Source organism: Zonotrichia leucophrys, chromosome 6 (genome assembly GCF_028769735.1).
Source record: "Zonotrichia leucophrys gambelii isolate GWCS_2022_RI chromosome 6, RI_Zleu_2.0, whole genome shotgun sequence".
Classification (NCBI taxonomy): domain Eukaryota; kingdom Metazoa; phylum Chordata; class Aves; order Passeriformes; family Passerellidae; genus Zonotrichia; species Zonotrichia leucophrys.
Genome location: NC_088176.1, coordinates 11,720,215 through 11,739,241, shown reverse-complemented (window position 1 = coordinate 11,739,241; position 19,027 = coordinate 11,720,215). Strand labels below are relative to the sequence as shown.

The 19,027-nt window shown below is 36.8% G+C and overlaps 1 protein-coding gene across 3 annotated transcripts in view; it reads right to left on the bottom strand.

Moving 5' to 3' along the window:
• Positions 1-19,027, bottom strand: part of CFAP43 (cilia and flagella associated protein 43) — a 43,359-nt gene that overhangs the window by 10,759 nt on the left and 13,573 nt on the right. For all 3 annotated transcript variants that reach the window (XM_064717065.1, XM_064717066.1, XM_064717067.1), the window contains 20 exons: positions 18,415-18,494; positions 17,578-17,709; positions 16,682-16,798; positions 15,507-15,587; positions 14,551-14,699; positions 13,392-13,495; positions 12,243-12,383; positions 11,216-11,385; positions 10,338-10,490; positions 9,721-9,851; positions 8,171-8,321; positions 7,475-7,543; positions 6,611-6,688; positions 6,038-6,163; positions 5,497-5,601; positions 4,661-4,771; positions 3,830-4,033; positions 2,702-2,908; positions 1,395-1,484; positions 596-673 (listed from right to left, as the gene is read on the bottom strand). In XM_064717065.1, the coding sequence (XP_064573135.1) occupies positions 596-673; positions 1,395-1,484; positions 2,702-2,908; positions 3,830-4,033; positions 4,661-4,771; positions 5,497-5,601; positions 6,038-6,163; positions 6,611-6,688; positions 7,475-7,543; positions 8,171-8,321; positions 9,721-9,851; positions 10,338-10,490; positions 11,216-11,385; positions 12,243-12,383; positions 13,392-13,495; positions 14,551-14,699; positions 15,507-15,587; positions 16,682-16,798; positions 17,578-17,709; positions 18,415-18,494 (2,477 nt within the window). The remainder of the gene's footprint in view (positions 1-595; positions 674-1,394; positions 1,485-2,701; positions 2,909-3,829; positions 4,034-4,660; positions 4,772-5,496; positions 5,602-6,037; positions 6,164-6,610; positions 6,689-7,474; positions 7,544-8,170; positions 8,322-9,720; positions 9,852-10,337; positions 10,491-11,215; positions 11,386-12,242; positions 12,384-13,391; positions 13,496-14,550; positions 14,700-15,506; positions 15,588-16,681; positions 16,799-17,577; positions 17,710-18,414; positions 18,495-19,027) is intronic.

The window sequence follows — 19,027 nt, the reverse complement described above, 5'->3', positions numbered from 1 at the left end:
TGGCTTACAGGAATTCACTACTGGATCTTGCAAAATACAAGAACTTCATACTCCAGTACTACTGGCAGTACAAGATAATCCAAATTTTGTGTTTCAGAACCCCAAACCTAACTCCGTGCTCCCATAAGCTTCTATGTGGAGTCCTAATATTCCAAAACAGATTGATTTCAGAGGAGTGCTTGGGTCTACCAACCCATTTCCTGTGGCCCTCCTTCACATCCTTTCCTTTCTCTATTGCTGTACTATCTATATTTGGTAAGTTAAATGAAACAAAGTGGTTTGCTGTAAGATCACAGCCTTCCCCCAGCAATATAGGTGTTATAATGGTAATATCTTAGATGTACATTAAATACATGATGTTCCAGAGTATTCCAATGTGATAGGAACAATGTTGATAGGTAATTCTACACAGGCAGTAAAATCTTGTGGTCTTTTTATGTGTATGCTCTCTTATGGAGTCCCTCTGGTCATAATGCAATTCTGCAGTTCTCCAGCTTTTTCTGGTCACTGAGTTTGGAGATATTTGCTGGTTGAATTTCACATTGCCAGAAGAGCCCACAGGGTTCCTAAAGGACATGGCAGAAACACATCTCACCATTTTCAAAATGTCTTCCCTCCTGAGTTCCAGCACTCCACCCATCATTTCCTCAAGAGCACGCAGTCGATCATCATCCTGGGAAGAACCACAAAAAATATTTGAAGGTACAAAAGGAAGTGTAGCAATTGCAAGTTTTGGGCATGATAACAGTGTTTACCTCTAGATTATTCAGCGTGTAAAAGCAGATTGATGCTTTTTGGGGATGTGTGTGAAACAGGCCAAAAGTTTCAGTTTTTTCTGGTGAAGTTACTTATATGCCAAATAACTTATTAGAACTGCCATTTTGGCAGTTTTGGAAAGAACACAGGCATAGGTTACTTCTGACAAGCTATGAAGAAGCAAGTTGTAATTGTGCATCTGTTTTGGAGACACAACCATCTTAGTTTTTTTACAGATGCATTTTAAAGCCAGAGGAAAGCAGTACAGTCTTTAGTCTGAACCATGGAGAAGAGAGGCTGCTGAATCAACAAACACATATCAAGCAAAAAGATCTTGATTGAGGAGAGGCATGAATTTGCACATGTATCTAGCTCCCAGCCACCTGATATGGTATTTTAAATTGCCCCTAAGCACATGTTTAAAAACTGTGAGTCTAACATTCTATCTTTTCTTCCCCCAGCTGACCTATGTAGTTCTGATTGTAAACAATAATAAGAAGGAAGAAGCACCTATCATCAATACCTACCAGTTTAGATTTGTTCTCTCATACTACATTACTGGAATGTTTCAGTGCTGCAATAATTAAACAGCCTAAACAGAGACAATGGGGATGTAAAAGGGATGTTTCTTCACTTACTGTAGCAGCAAGGCGTCTTTCCTTTTCAAGCTTAGCCAGCATTTCTGCCTGCTCTTTCTCCTCTTCAGTCATGTATTTCTCAGCTTTAATCTGAAGGCAGAAAATGAAGAAGTTTGTATCAGGATTCTTTTCTCCAAATGTGATCACAGGGACTCAGAACCTTTGGAAAAATGGTAGTCCTGGTTTTGGCCGGGATGGAGTTTATTTTCTTCCAAGTAGCTGGTGTACAGTGCATCCCACAGCCTGGGGATTGCTATGTTGGTGGTGAGCAGTTCTTTTTCATTTGCATCAGTTGTTTTGTCTTGGCTTTATTTATTTCTCTTTTCATTATTTTCCTCTTAATTACATTTATGATTATGTTTTAATTGCATTAATTACACTATTATTATCATTGTTGTCATTATTATAATATTTTATTTCAGTTATGAAACTGTTCTAATCCCAACCCATGAGTTTTCTCACTTTTACCCTTCCAATTGTTTCCCTCACCCTGGTGAGAAGGGGCAGTGAGTGAGCAGCTGTGTGGTGCATAGTTGCTGACTGGGGTTAAAGCATGACAGTGGTGTACTACAAATTCTCAATGCTTGCTGTATCTCTGCTCTATGACAATATTCCTCAAGTTGAAAATTCTCATTTTGAACAGCAACAGAAACTACATTTAAATATCCTAAAATATAAACCATCATCACTTTTGTTGCTAACATTTAAATATCCTAAAATATAAGCCATCATTATTTTGTTGCTATTGTTGCTATAGTTGTGTTTTGTATATGCCTTCTCTTCTAGTTCAGTGACATGGACTGGTGAGAGAGCAAAGAAAAATGGGAAAAGATTGACCACATGATCAGATAAGATCAGTGGAATTTACTGCATAAGAAATATCATGTTTCTTTGTAAATAATTAATTGAATTTATAAGTATATTACTAAGTATGCTCTAATACTTAGATTTTTAGTTTAAAACTACTTTGTTTCTAAATGGCACTCAGAGAAAACAGAGAAACCCTTAACTATGGAAGCAATTCCTGAAAGCCTGGTTTATATGTTAGAAACAAAGAACTTCTGTCTCATTTATGGGCATTTTTAAAACTTTTAACAGCAAAAAATTAAGTTTGTATACATTTTTCATTTCATATCAACTTATTAAGGCTTTTCTGCCTAAAAAGGAAATGGGCCAAAAAGATGATTTTAAGTATACAGACACCCTCTGCTTGAGGGTTTTTCAGTATTGACACAATGTGTGGAAATGACAAGAATTAGAAAGCTGGGTTTGAATGGGTCAAATACAAAGATGCATTTTTCAGACACCTCTGAATCCTGAACGGTGAGCACTCGCTCTGGAATCTCATCATCTGTAAAGTCTGGCTCCCACAATTCCACTTGAAGGTCAAGCTGCTCCAAGATTTCTTGGATCTTCAGGTTTCTTTCTTTCACTCGTGCTATCTCCTGCTCCTTTTTTTGTACAATTATGTCAAATTCCTCATTAAAAGCAGCCTTCACTTTGTAAATGACTTCCTGGAATACCAAAAAGGGAAACAGCAGCACTGTTCAGGTCACATCCATCCATGTTTATATACTACTCCTCAAGCCATCAGAATCATGAATGTATTTGTGTGTGTGGCAAGGAAATAAATGGTAAAACTTTTTTGTGAAAATTGTAAGCATAGAGTTCAAGTTTGTTAAATGGACTTTGGCAGATGATGTCTTTTTTCCTTTTTTTTTCCCCAGAAATTTTTATTCATTTTCCGCCGTACACTTGGCATTTAAGAAAGAGTCTGAAGGAAACATGATGCTGCCAAAGCTAGATAAAAAATTTAGCTCCTCTATTTGCTTCTTCTTTGGCCCTCTCCAGGTAAAAGAAGGAGGAGCTTCAAAGAAAAACACATGTGACCTGTAAATCTAGAGACTGTGAATCACAGGTTCAGGGAGGCAAAGGATATATTTTCCTGATGCAACCTGCAGTTTCAATATGCTTCCATGTAAGTAAAATGTGCCCATTAAACAAACAAACATTGGAAACTGACTTTTTAAGAACACCTCAGACCTTACAATCATCTAAAAAAGCCTGTATTCTTACTGGATAAATTCTTCTTCTAGCATAAAGAATTGATCTCAACAAAGAAAAGCAGAAATTTAAATAGGATAAAGCATATGTCTCTCTTACTGTGTCAATTTACTAAAATGCACCATGAAAAGGATACAGATACCCTGAAACTGGATAACCAATTTCATAAAATCTTGTTCTTGCACACCCAAGCTGGCAAAGCCAGAGCAGTTTGTGCATGTATCAGCTTTTGTCTCAGTTACTCAGAGACTGGTGCCACTCTCCATTGTTTAGTGTCAGTATGTCCAAAATTTAACAGTGGCTGTGATTGGTTTAAAAACCAACAGATACAAGAGTGTCACTGCAGCAGGACAGGTTTCAGAAGATATCACCTTCAATAATATTGTCTGATTGAGTTTCTGCTCCTTTGTGTGCAGGTCACACTGGTGGTAGAGGATAGATGTGTCCCCACCATACTGAGAGCTGAGGCTTCCATTGAGGCAGAGAGGTGCACCATGATCAGCCACTTCCCATGCTGCCCCTTCTCCTTCTTCCTCAGATAAACCAATCTCAGAGTCAAGATTTTTCTTCTGAGCCTGCATATCAGAAACATGGCAACTGTGTTAAGTTTGTACACGATCCAGTGGCACACAATGAAGAAAATTCTAGAGGTTATATTCTTCAATTAACTCAGTGATCAAAATAATCCAAGTTTAAATGATCATATCTGGAATACTGGGTCCATTGGTAGGTTCCCCAGTACAACACTGGGAATACTGAAGTAAGTCCAGTGATAGAGCACTAATATCAGTAAAGATTTAAAACATTTCATATGTGAGGACAGACTGAAAGAACTGGAATTGTTTACCCTCAGGAAGGAGAAGGCTTGGAGGGTTCTTTTTCCTGTGAGGGTTGTCAAACATGAGAAAAGGTAGCTCAGAGAGCTTACGGATTCTTTCACCATGGAGATATTCCAAGCCTCACTGGACATAGCCCTGAGTAAATGCTCCAGGAATGCTGGACTAGGTAACTTCCAAAGGGCTCTTCTAACCTCAGCTATTCTGTGATTATTTAAGACTAATACATTTTTTTTTAACAACATTTCACCTTGATTTATGTTTTTAAATTTTTTTGGCCAACTCCTAGAGCAAGAAAATGGGCCTTAGGAATGTAACTAGTTAAAGAAGTGATAAAATGCCAACTGAGAAGATCATGATCTGTACCTGAAGATCAGCTGTCCGCTTTAACTGGAGAGCTTCCTTCAAAGTTTCCAGCTCTTCTTTACTACGTTCCTTCAGTGGAAAATTCCTCACTGCAAAATCCACATGGAAGCACTGCTCAAATTTAAAATAAAAAAATCCACAGTAAGGAGTTCTTCTTCATGCTTCTATCAATTCATTTGTTCAATACCTGAATGCTAAACAGTTACAGACTGCTTCAAATCAGGAATAAAATTGAGGATCAATTAGTACAGACAATGTATTAAATACATTGTATTTAATACATTGTTTTGTGATGTTTCCATCTTCTTCTGTCACCTGTGCATTAAAATTGTATTTAAAAAAATAATCCATGGGTGTGGCCTCTTTATCCATCTTCATTCACAGAATTAAAGCAGAACTAGTTTGTTTGGTTTTTTTGTAAAATGAGCTGGTCTTTCACTACCCTTGGGATCATTCAGTATCATCAGTTTGACTCATCTCCCTCTATTTAAAATAGGAAAATTTGGGGTCAAATTTTGCTTTTATGTTCTCTGTAGCAGAACTCATATGGACTGACAAAGAAAAATTATTGCTGAACATTAGCAATAATGTGTAAATATATTGTCTGATATAAAGGAATTAGAGTTCCCTATTTGCTTATCAGCACTACTTTCCACTTTAGAAGGTAAAATTCATCAGGCTCAGACAAAATTAACAGAATAAAAGATTTCCCCAAGCCTTGGGAAGAAGTGAAGTTTTTTCCACACCGTAAGCAAATCAGAAATGCATTATTTTGTCTCTGTACCTTAAGGAATAAATAAACTACTGCAGAAAATATCTTAGAAAGCAGAGGTTACCTTAACTGCACGTTCTTTTACACACATGTTATCCCAGCACTCAAATTTGATTAAATCCTGCAAATAGCGGTAGGATAAAATCTCCATCTCAATCTCCCTCTTCGCCTTTCAAGACAAAGAAGAGAAAATAACAGGATGTGGTGCAAAGTAACAATATAAGGACAATTTGTATTGAGTTACTGAAAGAAGACTAACAAATGAAATGAATTATCAATATTTCATTATCTTAGACTATCACAGCTGTCTTCTCCAAAAACTATCTGTATAGTACTGAAGGCATCATTTTCTAGAAGAAAAGCATTCTAGATCTTAACCAACAATCCCAAGGCCACAGTGTGAGATTTATAGTTTCTGGCATAAATCATATTCCAATTTGCCTTGTCTGCCTCAGCAGTTTCACCTGCTTCAAAAGTGACTTTAAATGCTTTCCTGGTTTTCTGCTTCTCAGCAGTGAACAGCAACTTTGAGCTAATCCTCTGTTATTTAATAACTTTTCTCCTTTACACTGATAGTTTTAAAATGTTCCCCCATTCTGCCATACCCTGGCCACATCTTCTTCAGCCTCTGCTTGCACTTGTTCCTGTTCTTCTAAATCCAGGTTGAACTCCCTGTGCTCGAGTTTCTCAATGTCTGGCACCTGCTCATTTTCATGCAGCATTTTCTGAATCTGTTTTTATTTAAAAAAATATAAGGAATAAAAAGTAATTTGAATGTGAATAGAGGAACTGCTATTTTTAACTTGACATCAGAGAAAATTATTTTAATTATCTGCAGTTTTAACTGCCTTATGGGAAGAAACAGAAGAAAAAGGAGAGGACAGTCTTTTTTATAATGGAAGGTTGTTAGGCAGGCAGAAATTAGCTTGCTGAGGGGGCAGATAGCTCAAGGTATGAGGCTGGCACAAAATATTCATTTGGAGCAAAGGAAAATGAGAAGCAGACAGTAGCTCCTGGCAGTTTCAGCATTGGTCCCTGAAGAGGCACATCTCTTTAATACCTGTCTGCTCAGAGTCTATGACAAAAATGTAACTGAGCACTAGAGCTCACAGCCATAAAGGAAGTGTTCTTGTAAACAAAACCAGGAAGCTGAGCCATTACCCTGGTAAGAAACTCACAGTTTCACGCAGATTTCTAATTCCCATTTGCACCTCTTTCTTCTGGTTAGCAAACCTCAGAGTCTCTTCTCTCATAACCTGACATACAACCAATGCATTGTTGAAAGGCAAAAAAAAAAAGGCAAGAGAAAAAAAAAATCAGAAGTAATCTCAAGGAACATTATCTGTACAGAAAATAAAATGCCAGAGGGGTTAATAACTGAAACAGACACAACCCTAATTCAATAGGATGATCCTCAGAATTGCACAAGAGAAAACAGATTTTACAGCCAGGACACATTGTAAACTGGTTGTAGGGCAATAGCACTTGAAAAAAAGAAAATACTAAAGAAAGATGTAATTACAACTGCAATGCTTACAGACACATTAAACTGCATAAAGCCTACTCCCAGAATTTTTTAATCCTTAGATTTTTCATTGTGGAAAATTTTCAAATGTTTTTACTTTTCATTGAGTAATCTGCTTGGTTTCTGGTAATAATCTTCTTGACAACTTTTTGACATATAGTATAAAAAGTTTTTTAAGTTTCTAAAATAAGTGAATTTGTCAGGCTTTTTTCCCCCTTGTTTTTATTTGCCTTTTTTTTTTTTTTTCTGGTATACTCCTTGTATAGAACTGTTCTTCTGGTCTTCAGAGCTCCCATTGTGCTAGGCACCTTCTCTGATGTGTTTATAACCTTGGCCTTTGGCCTAGAATTTCTACAAGTCGAGATCACAATGATTAAAGAAAGGGTCACATGTGAGAAAAGCTTTTGAAACTAGATTTGTTTACAGCAAATACTTTGGTACCCCAAGTGACTAATGACCCTTGAAAACTCTGGTTTTGATTAGTACTTTACATTTGATTAATGTTTTTTGAAAGTACCTTCTGTATTTTCTGGCCCATCCATGTCATGCCATCAGTATCTGTGATGTCTCCATCTTCTTCTGTCACCTGTGCATGAAAAGATTTCAGTGGTGCCTCCTGATGTTTATATTAAGGATATAAACAACTAGCTCAGGTACTATAAGAGTAAGTGAAAGATGGAAATGAAAGAAAAAGTGGACTCCCGTTAGAAACAGCAGCACCACCACCAAATTAGAGGGTGCTACAATTTTGTTGCTTAACTAGTCCCCAGATCTGATCCTGCAAACTCTTGCTATTATGCACAGCCTTTTGATTGAAATGATTGACTGGACTAATCTCTGTAATCCCTATTTTATTGGTTTCAATGAAAAGCCATACAATTAGTAACACACAATGTACAGCAGTAACATCTCACTGGGAAGGACATGTAACTTCACATGAGGAAAAACTGACTTTCACAGAGTTTTCTGTCGGTGAGGAAACCAAGGGAAACTCAAGATGTGAATGTCATCTTCACATAAATATCCTATTTCTTTGATAGTACTCTTTCAGAAAGTACTATTTAAGCATATTCAGCCTATCCTCAAGGGTATTCTTCCACTTTAACAAAAGGATCAGTGTATTAAGGACAATTTTTATCATGTAAAATTTTAGGATAATGATCAAACTTTCCCCCCCCAATAAAAATAAAGAAAGCACTTTAAATTTCTTTACTGAAAATGATCTTGATGTGGATTCTGGGTCAAAATTCCATTCTGCCATAGATTTTAAAACAGAGTCTTCAGCTGAAATAGACTTGTTCAGTATATCATGTAGAGATTGCCAGTAATGAGCAGCTTTTTCAACTTCAGTTTTCTTTGTCTCCCTGGTAAACAGAAAGGGAACTGATGTATTTTTCATATATTATGAAAAAGGACAAAGTATTAAATACTCTTTATAACACAATTATAAACTTGTTAAAAATGCACATTCAATATTTTTGTATTGTTTGAGTTCTAGAATTGCACATAAATAAAAATTCTGAAAGATGGATTACCCATATTAGAAATATTGCTTTGACAGAGTCATCTTTATTAATCTACCTGAACACTTATTTTCCTGCAGGAAAGCTGTACTTTCAAGTGCCTCTTAATCCTAATGTGTGCTAAGAGCTCTCTACAGGCACAGTAGAATTTCCATTAAAGCTGTGATGTCTCCTTTTCGCTGAGTTAAAACAGTATCTCAGATTACATCCCTTACATGCCCAGAAAGCCCTTTCCAGAGCTGATGTGAGAATGATAAGAGGTATCAGGTTATGTTTAGTAAGTCCAAGTGCCAAGTCCTGCATTTGGCCACAATAACCCCCTGCAGTGTTACAGGCTGGGGACGGTGTGGCTGGACAGTGCCCTGGCAGAAAGGGACCTGGGGTGCTGATTGCCATGAACATGAGCCAGCAGTGTGCCCTGATGGCCAGAAAAGCCAATGGCATCCTGGCCTGGATTGGGAACAGTGCGGCCAGCAGGAGCAGGGAGGTCATTCTGCCTCTGTTCACAGCACTGGTGAGGCCACACCCTGAGTGCTGTGTCCAGCTCTGGCCCCTCAGGTTGGGAAGGACGTCGGGACGCTGGAGCACGCCCAGAGGAGGCAACGAGGCTGGAGAGGGGCTGGGAACACAAACCCTGTGAGGAACCACTGAGGGAGCTGGGGGTGCTCAGCCTGGAGAAAAGGAGACTCAGGGGTGAGCTCATCACCATCTACAGCTCCCTGAAAGGTGGTTGTAGCCAGGTGGGGTCTCTTTCCTCAGGCAGCAACTGATAGAACCAGAGGACACAGTCTCAAGCTGCACCAAGGGAAATATAGGTTGGTTATTAGGAAAAAGTTTTTATGGAAAGAATGATAAACTACAGGAATGACCTATCCAGGAAGGTGGTGGAGTCACCATCCCTGGATGTGTTCAAAAAATGGACGTGGCACACAGTGCCATGGTCTAGGGCATGGGTTGGACTTGATGATCTTGAAGGTCTCTTCCAACTCAGTGATTCCGTAAAAATTCTCAGAAGATATTCCTGTATGTTGTGCTGCAATCAGACCCAAAGTGTAAGACTTTTCCTGAGCTAGGGAGGTCAGGCTGCCTCAAAAGATGAAAGGAATGATTTTATTTCTATCCAACTCTTCTCCTTACTTTGAGACTAGGAAAAAGAAGTCTAGAATCACAAGTAGAGGGAAAAATTTATCAGGATACAAGAAATGACACAATCAATATTAGTCTGCCACTTTATACATACTTCCACTTCAGACACACCAGGGCACAATCATTTTCACCGTTAACTAGGATGAAATTGCCATCCAGGGAAAATATCATGGATCTGATTCCCCCTCCTTGATATGAGTGACAATGGTTTTGAGCAAGAGCATCCTAGAGAAGTCATAGAAGCAGTATCAGCAAATATGTTTTTATAATAGAATATGTCTTTAAAATATTTTTATTACTTAGATTTAAAAAATATTTAAATGTTTCTTTATTTTTAGATAAAATTCAATCCAAAATGGCAGTACAAAGTACATAAAATACTAGGGTTTTTAAGTTTAAAAAGGTTTGACTACACATGGGACAAGTTTGAGGTATATTGATTTTGCAGGAGGTGAGAACAATAGCAAAATTATCGATACTACACAATTTACTGAAGAAGGAAGTAAGTGGTTTGTTTGCTTTTTTTTTTATGTATACACACTCATTATAAAAATAATTGTCTTGTATAATGCTAAGCCAGTTCATTTTCAACATAAATTTTTCTCACACAACTTCTATGCAAGTGAGGAAAAGTTTACAGTTCAAGGAAGTAATTTTCACACTTTTGTCTCACATAAATCAAACAAAGCCTGTGCCCAGACGCCCACCTACCAGAGTAGAAGTATTGTAGATAAACAAAACACCATCCTTGGCTGCTGCTGCCAGCCACTGGCTGTTGGGTGATAAACAGAGCAAACCTGATCCAAACTGTTTGCTAGGAACCGTCAGTTCTGATGAAAATATTGTTGGACCTCCGAACGTAGTCTGCCAAACAAGCAAAAGGTTAGCAGCAGTTCAGATGATATCTATGCCATTTTGAGAAAATTAATGAGAGGTTTGTGGGTTACCACATGCATTGCAGTTTAAACTGTTGTTGGATTACTGAGCTGAGGAAGTAGTGCCATTGCTGTGCTGCTGATTGCTTCTCATCTCTGCAAAAGGGTCTGGATTCAGTACATTCGAGCCTAAATTTCTTGGCTTAGAAAGGATGGGACATGTCAAGGAGGAAAGATTTTATTAGAATTCACCTTTTTGCCTGCCTTGACTCATAAACTCTGGGAGAACTATGACCTGCAGAGAGCTGCAGCTCTCAGTGAGAGTGGCTTCCTGAATCCCCCACTGCTTCCTTGTGAGGCTGGGCTGGGATTGCATTTGAGAGTCCTGGGCTGATGTTGGCTCAGTCCCTTCAAGAGCTGCATGTCCTCAGAGCAGACTGCACAAACCCACAGCTCCAGCACAGAAGCCACTTTTAAGTGCCTGCAAGCTGTGTGGATTTTAAGAATCAAATAATAGAACAAGGAAATTATTTTTGCCAGTTTTCTGAGCAAGTGGTAGGACACTGAAAGTTGATGAGTATGTATGGAGTAGGTATTTTGACCAGAGAGAAGATTTAAGATAATGTCCTGCTATATTAATTTCATCTGCAGCCTTTGTTTTTATTTAGCTAGTATTTAACCACCACCCAAAATAATGCAACTTCAGAGAATTACCACTTCAGAGAGTTGGTATTGACAGATGAGAGGTGCACAGGAGCAGTAGCCATACACAGTGTTATTCTTCAGTCTGACTGCTGAGCACAAAGGGTAATCCACATCATATTGCTTCTTTTTAAGGTCACTAGCATTAAATATTCCTTGTTCATTCACACAGTTTTCATTATCTAAAGGATTGACAAAAGAAAGAGAGAGAAAGAAGAGGCATGACTACCATTAATACAGGTGCTTTGTCTATCATGTAGTTATGAAAATGATCCTCAGCAAGGAGTGAGCATGAGGTGAGTTTTCAGGGAAGTGACTGGAAATTAATTAACACTTAGATTTAACACCAGCTCAGTGAGTTGTGCTGGTGCAGGACACTGCAGAGAAGCAGAGCAATAGCTCTACTGGCTCTAAAGAAGTACTGGAAACACTTTAACCACCATGATGTAACTATTTGCATGCACTAATTTACTCTGCTTCTTGAGTATTACGTCAACATAATTAGTGCTAATTAGTTTGCATGCAGGTTCATGTCACCACTGCCTTCATCTAGAACTTGTTTTAGGAATCTCTGCCAGGAGGAACATACAGCCTGGGTGGTATTGGTTAAAGCACTGCAGTTCACATCTTCAAAAGGGCATTTTATTTGTTGAGAAAATTAATATATTTTATTAGTTAATAAAAGTTAGTCATATAAAGGTAATATATTTTATTAATTCCCTAATTTGAGCTTTAAAGGGACACCAGAAATTAAGACTGACAAGGCACCTGATATAAAACTGAAATGAAGACAATAACTGTAGTTCTTCAGCAGCTTTGAAAATAAAGCCCCATTTTATGTATCTAAACACAGGCAGAAAAATAAGTCCAAAATTAGTGAATATTTAAAGAAAATACTAACTTTGTTGAAAACTACAAAACTACTTTTTGAAAAGTTTGTAAAATGTAAGGCCTTTTCAAAATTAAATGTAAAAAACTTGAAAATCTGACACTAGCCTTAATTGCCCTAGAAAATGAAAGTATCTATTTCAATTTTTACCTGTTATCATTGCTGAAGTCAGATGAAAAATTTCCAGTCTTGCTTGTTGGTCCTCTGCTACATTAAGAAGTACCATCACTTTAACTAAGTCATGCTTTAAGTCAGGAGTTACACAAAGATGGAGCACTTCACCGTCCAGTACTGAAGCAGGTAAGGAACATCAATGGAAATTGTTACTGTGGCATGGTAACATTGTTTTTATTAAAATATCCTGTGACAAAAAATGAGACTCCTGTTGGGAACACAGCTCAGGAGCATGCACTCAACTCCCCTTGAGGCACTGGGTGCTGGGAATCCCTAAACACCAGCACATTAATATTACATTAAATAGTTAAATCTCAATTTACCTCAAGCTTGAATTGCAGCAATTTTGAGGCTATCTGCTGATAACTGCCAGATAAAGAACAGAAAAACCCTCCTCTAACAAGTCCTCCAGACAATGAGAATATATATGATCAGGAAAATTACATAAGTTATTTAAGGAGATATAGTTCTGTTTGCTAAACCAATTAAAATGATAAAATAATGTCCTTTATACTTAAAATTATGGTGAAGATCTATACACACAGATATGATCTGTAAGAATAATGCTTTTGGAAAAATAAATTCACAATTTCCAATTTTTTTTTTGTGAGTTAAAATTCATCATATTTTATTCCTCACTATCAATCATCAAAGCTGACCATTTCAGCAGTTCCCATGTAAAAAATGTCTGTGGTAGAAATTTGAAATAGGAGATCGAACAATGATTATAACCTACAGTACTTTAGTCCAAATTCTCACAAAGTTCTTTAGTTTCTTTGCCATCACTATTAATTTTATGCTGGAGCTGTGATCAGTTTGTCAGTTAGTGCATTCTTTTCCCTGTGAGTTATACATACTTTGAAAGAAAGGTAATATTGGTACATTTGCTAACTAAAATTACAAAGGGGAAAACAAAAGCAAAAACCAAAACCAACTAACCAAACCCACCAGAACAAAAAACCCCAAAAAGAACTCTGGCCCTTAGAAAACAGGTGGGAAGAACATGTTTAGTCTCCCAGGAAAATTAATAGAAGGAAGGTGAATGGCTTAGGCTGAATGATAAGTATACTTAAAATGCATAAAATAAAGAAAAGAAAATGTAATTAATGTTGTTACATGTATTACCTATATATCCCAGAACCTGGAACAATTTTGATGGACGAGCATCTAGAATAAAGATGTGTCCTTCTGTAGCTCTGGCAATGAGGAACTGGCCCATCTGATCATAACTAGGTAAAATCAAGTAGAAATCAATTCAATACAGTCCAAGCAGAAATCAATTCAATACAGTCAACAAAAAGAGTCAAATAATTTCACTCCCATAACTTGCCTGAATGCATAAACATAAATTTCAGCTCCTGGGTTTACAGTTTAGGGTCAGATATAAAGCTCAGTACTATAAGTGCAGTTTCTAATTGAGTGAGAGGTCAATTTAAAGCTGATCCTACTCCACAGCAGTCTGCACTAACAACTTTGTAAAGTCTAAATTTCTTTTACATTCACTTTTTTGGAAATAAAACTATTACACAGATCTTGACATTATTTTGAAAAAAACCCCATTTTTGCATTGATTTAATTTTGAACAACTTTGAACAAGTTGCTTTCCGTATTTATTTTTCAAGTTCTGTCTTAGGTAGCTGTGAAAAGGGATACATCTGAGTCTCAAATAGCAGGCAGATTTATATTAAAGTTGAACAGTTCAAAATCCATTCTATCTTTTGCAAAGTAGAGTAAAATACTCTCAGATTTTTCAAAAATTGTGGCAGGGGGGAGAAACCCAACCAACAGAAAATCCCAACCAAACACCAAAAGCCTTTTAGATAACTAGAGCTAATTACAAGAGGACTGGTAATCTCCAGAACTTCAAGTAAATGAATAATTAGCAATGGTAACAAAAATCCATCATATAGGAGGAGATGACCAAAAGGCTTAAATTTAACTTCACAAAACCTTAAATTTATATTCAGTGAGAAATAACCCTCTAAAGTGAGATACATGGAATTGTGCATAATTACTGCATATGTGATTTTTCAGAAAGGATCTTATACATCAGTATCTTCTGTGTTCAGTTAAACTTTCTTAAAATAGAGATTTATTATATTTCTCTCATATAAATCCTGCTACTGCCTCTTGCAAGCAATTCAGAATATGCTCAAAAAATGTAGAAGCTATTAAAATATTTTAATTTTTTATTTGTAGCATAAAAAAGTCAATTTTTTTTGTTCAACTAATATCATTACTCAAGCAATAAATTGACAATATCTCTACCCTACTACATACTTACTGCAAAGACAGCACTGGAAGTTTGGAAAGAAAAGTTTTGTGAACAACCCTTGGAGCTTCAGCTTTGGTAACATCAAGGAAACAGATTTGACCTCCTTGGGTCCCTACAGCAACACTCTTGGAGGAGGGACTGCAAGCCATAGAAGTTGCCTGGTTGAGAAGTAGAAGATACTTCACAATTCAACATATTTTTATATATTATGCTATTTGCTAGCATGCAATTTCCTTTGCTATTTAAAAGTCCCTAAAATTTGAAGAAGAAACCACAAGTGGTTTATTTAAAAAACATGTTTTTAACAAAGAAAGTATTTAGAGACATAATGGAAATTTTATCTATGCTTTGGAGCTACACATCAAAACTTCTGTTCTTTACAGAGAAAAAAACAACCATTATACCCACACTCTAGATTTTAAGTGAAAGAAGTTTCACCTAAATAAAACAGTGAGTGCACTGTTGTGTGTATAGCTGTTATAGAAAAGAGTTTTATTCTTTACTATGTCAGATTTCAGGGTCTGAATGCATCTTAAATCAGGACAAAGCATTAACAGTTTGAAATACTTTTAGCAATTCAATTCTTAAAACCTGTTTTTCATTATCAGTCAAGGCATTTAGCTTATATACTTTTGAAGCTTTTCTGTTACTCATTAAAAAGAAAAAAAAAAGGAATACCATAAAAATTTAGATTTTTTTACAAAGATGTGCTGAAAGATGCATCATGAGGACATTTGGCTGAAATGTTTCCTCTGCTTTGAAGTCAAGATAAAAACATGACAGGATTAGCTCAAGGAAACATTCTGAAAGATAATCTTTAAATCTCATTGATGGGTTGCTCAAAGACATCACTGAGCTTTCCTCTGCACTGATTGATGCAAATCTGTAGGACTATGATGCTATCAATTTAAAAATACAGAAATTTTTAAGTATCAGCCATGATATAAGCTCCTGGTTACTTGTACCTCAGTATCAAGGTTTATCTTGCTGAGGAAAGTTCCATCTTCCAAGGACCAAACTTGTACTTCACCTGTAATTGTTACAGACTGTTGAACAGAGAAAAACAGAGTCAGAAGAGGATGAAACAACCAAATAGTCTGGAAGTGACTAGTGATCTCCTATACAATATAGATTCAAATAATCACTGAGCATGGCAGATTAAGGTTTACTTGGGATTATTTAGCTTTTCATTAAATCCAGGTGCTGCAAGGTTCATCAACTTAAGGAATACTTTCAATAATTTTTGTGCATTCCTGCAGCTTCTAGCAGAATGAGACAATGCAGAGCAAAATTTGTCAGCTTGATCAATATTAGCACTCCTGCCATCCTGCCAGCAATAGAACAACCTGCTTATAATTTTATTTGCAAAGGAAAGGCCTTGAGGAGAGGTCTCATTTTCTCACAGGAAAAATGATGTGCATCAAAACAATTGAGTTCTTCCTATATCCAGGTAATTTTGTAATTCCATAATTACAAGGAGTGAGGCTTACAAGAAGTAAGGCTAGAGATCACTCAACCTTCACACTACTCACACACAGTCAGGTAAAATTTAGCTTTCCCATGCTAATGGTGAACAAAGAGATTCAGCCAATTTAATAGACTATGACCCCAGGTTTTCTAGGCTGGCTACCTGGAGAATTCATGGCCTGGAAATGAATTGGTGGCTAAGATATATGTCTTGCAGGGGTAAAAGACAGTGAAAAACAAGGAATTTCTAAGAATGGACAGGTGCATGAGTAAGGCCTTCTTGGTCCCTGGACTCAGCACAGAAGTATCTCTCAGGATGCTCCAATCTGTGCAGAGGGCTGAAAAGATCAGTAGCAATTGTTGGACAACATCAGTTCTCTGAACTGAATCCATCTTTTGCTCAGCTATCTTCCTGAACAATCTAAATCACACAAATCAGCATCAGAACCAATACAACATAAATTATCCAACATGAAACCCAGTATAAAAGTTCTGACCCTTTTATAGACTATAGCTGAATGAATGCTATTCACTTCCTTAATGAGAAGTTACATAACTGTAACAAATATCAGAACAATTTGATTTCTGCAAGGCTTTTCATTTTGTGCCTTAGAACATATTGGTTACCTGAAAAGAGCTATTATTCTATATTAGAAATAATACAATTATTTACCACACAGTAGTTGTTCCCTGGAGTAAGAAAATCAGCTGCCAGAAAACAACTGCCAGATGCATCCAAGAGTTTGACAGCTTCTCCACTATGGGCAGGTCTGTAACTATAGACTGTCCCCTGACAAATACAGAGAAATAATCCATCACTGGCATATGAAACTCTTCATTAGAAGCTTTTGAAGACTTAAAAAAAACCCTCCCATCTTTCTGAGCTTCACTCTTTGAGCTTTTATATTTGACTCAAACCTTAGGTAAAATGTGCCTAGTAGGATTCATCTGAGTTTAGAGGATTATATTAATTTACCCTGGTTAATGTTAGTTCCTTTTAGAGCACTCCAGTTAACCATATTTTCAAAGAAGTTTTGTTTCTCAAACTTTCTTTCATAAAGCAATTTAAACACATGCGATTGCATGTTACTCAAGAAATGAATAAATAGACACCAGCACAAAACTTCATGTCTAGAGAGAACAACTCTACTGCAGAGTCACACTAGGTCTGATACACCCAAGCTACACTTTTCTCCCTCTGCAGGCACACATCAAGCCTGGAATTCATGCCCAGTAGATCCATGACTTGGACACATGAGAGACCCTGAACGTGTACTCAACTGAACACACACAAGGATTTCTGTTGGGAAATCCCAACATGAGGTACTTTACATTCCATCATCTGTAGGAGACAATTGTTCTGTGCTTCATTAAAAGTCTTTCCAATTTTCAGTAAAAACACAGAATGGACTATGTTCTCTTCTCATATAATTTGTTGACTTGTGTGATTACATTAAACATTTTATACTTGTGTGATTACATAAACATTTTGTACTAATAGTATTAGCATACTCATATAAAATCCCAGGAACATAGCATTATGTAGTGCTGTTATCTCAAATGTTGTACCTGGTCAGTGACAAGCAGCAGACTGGTGTAATCAGGAGAAAACACGAGGCTGGATATGGGCTCTGAGATATCAGCACAGATTTTTATCTCATACTGCAGATCTTTGATGTGATAAAAGATTAAAATGCTCTCCTGTGCAGAAAAGTACAAATCCACATGAGGTCTATGTCAGTTATACTATCTGGCAAAATAAACTGCAAGATCTTAAGAATATCACTAGAGCAGCAGAGTTTAACTGCATCCCATCACCAATGGTGTCATTTGTCTTTAGTAGGTTTAAATTAAAGCACTCTAAACTGAGATAATAAATCTATTGAACATAAAGGTGTTCTTTAATATAATTCTTAGTGACAGTCCATGTTTGATGACAACAGATTCTCTCATTAGATAATGCTTTTGATTTCATATTGTTGTTTTTGAAACAGTGTAAGAATTTGTCTCCCACTTGAGCAGGAATGTACAATGGCATTTTCAGATTGAGTTAGATATTGAGTTATATATTGCACAAAATAATTTGGTAATTCTATTGGCCATTTTCTCTCCTTTCCTATTTTGTCCATCCTTCATTTCTGTTCCTCTACAATATTCTTAAATAAAACCAGGATTATCCTCTTTTATTGCTTCTTTGAGGACAAAAATGGAATCCTTTCACACTCTGCTCCCTTGTATCAAGCTTTAACAAAGTAATATAGTCAACACCAGAGAGGAACTTTATGGTCCTGCAGCCCCTCACTTTTTCCTAACTCCTGTCTTTGCAGTGAACTCTGCAAATATGCTCCATTTGAATGCAGATTTTCACACACTCAGAGTAAATCAAACGCACAAAGGATGCCTTACATGTCCAGCTGCATACAGTCCCTCTTTACAAAATGCCATGGCAAGTAAAACTGGTTTTTGCAGATTGCTTGGTTTGCGACCTGAAAGCACAAAACCAACAAAAATTATCAAATTTAATTTATTTCATCCATGTATTGCAACTCCAAATCCGGGATAATTTACTATTTATTTGTGAGTAAAAGGATCATGAGTCATTTAGATTGGAAGAGATCCTAGAAGTCCTCTAATCCAACCTCCTGCTCAGCACAGAGCTGATTTCAAACTCAGAACCAACTGCAAAGTTGAATTATGTTGCCCAGACTCATATCAGCTAAGGTTTGAATATACCCAAAAATGGCAATTCCATGTCTTCTCTGGGCAATTTGTCCCAATGTCTGACTACCTTCACTGGAAAGTATTTATTTCCTAAAATATACCCAGAATTCCTGTTGATGCAAACTGTGTTTGGTTGTATCTTCTCTGTAACCTTTCACTGGATAGCTAAAGCAATAGTAAAATTCCTCATTTCCTTTTCTCCAGGCTGAACAAACAGTTTTCTCACACCAAATTTGTATGTAATGTAACAAGACTGTAACAACCTTTGTGGAAATGTGCTGAACTTCATCCATTCTTT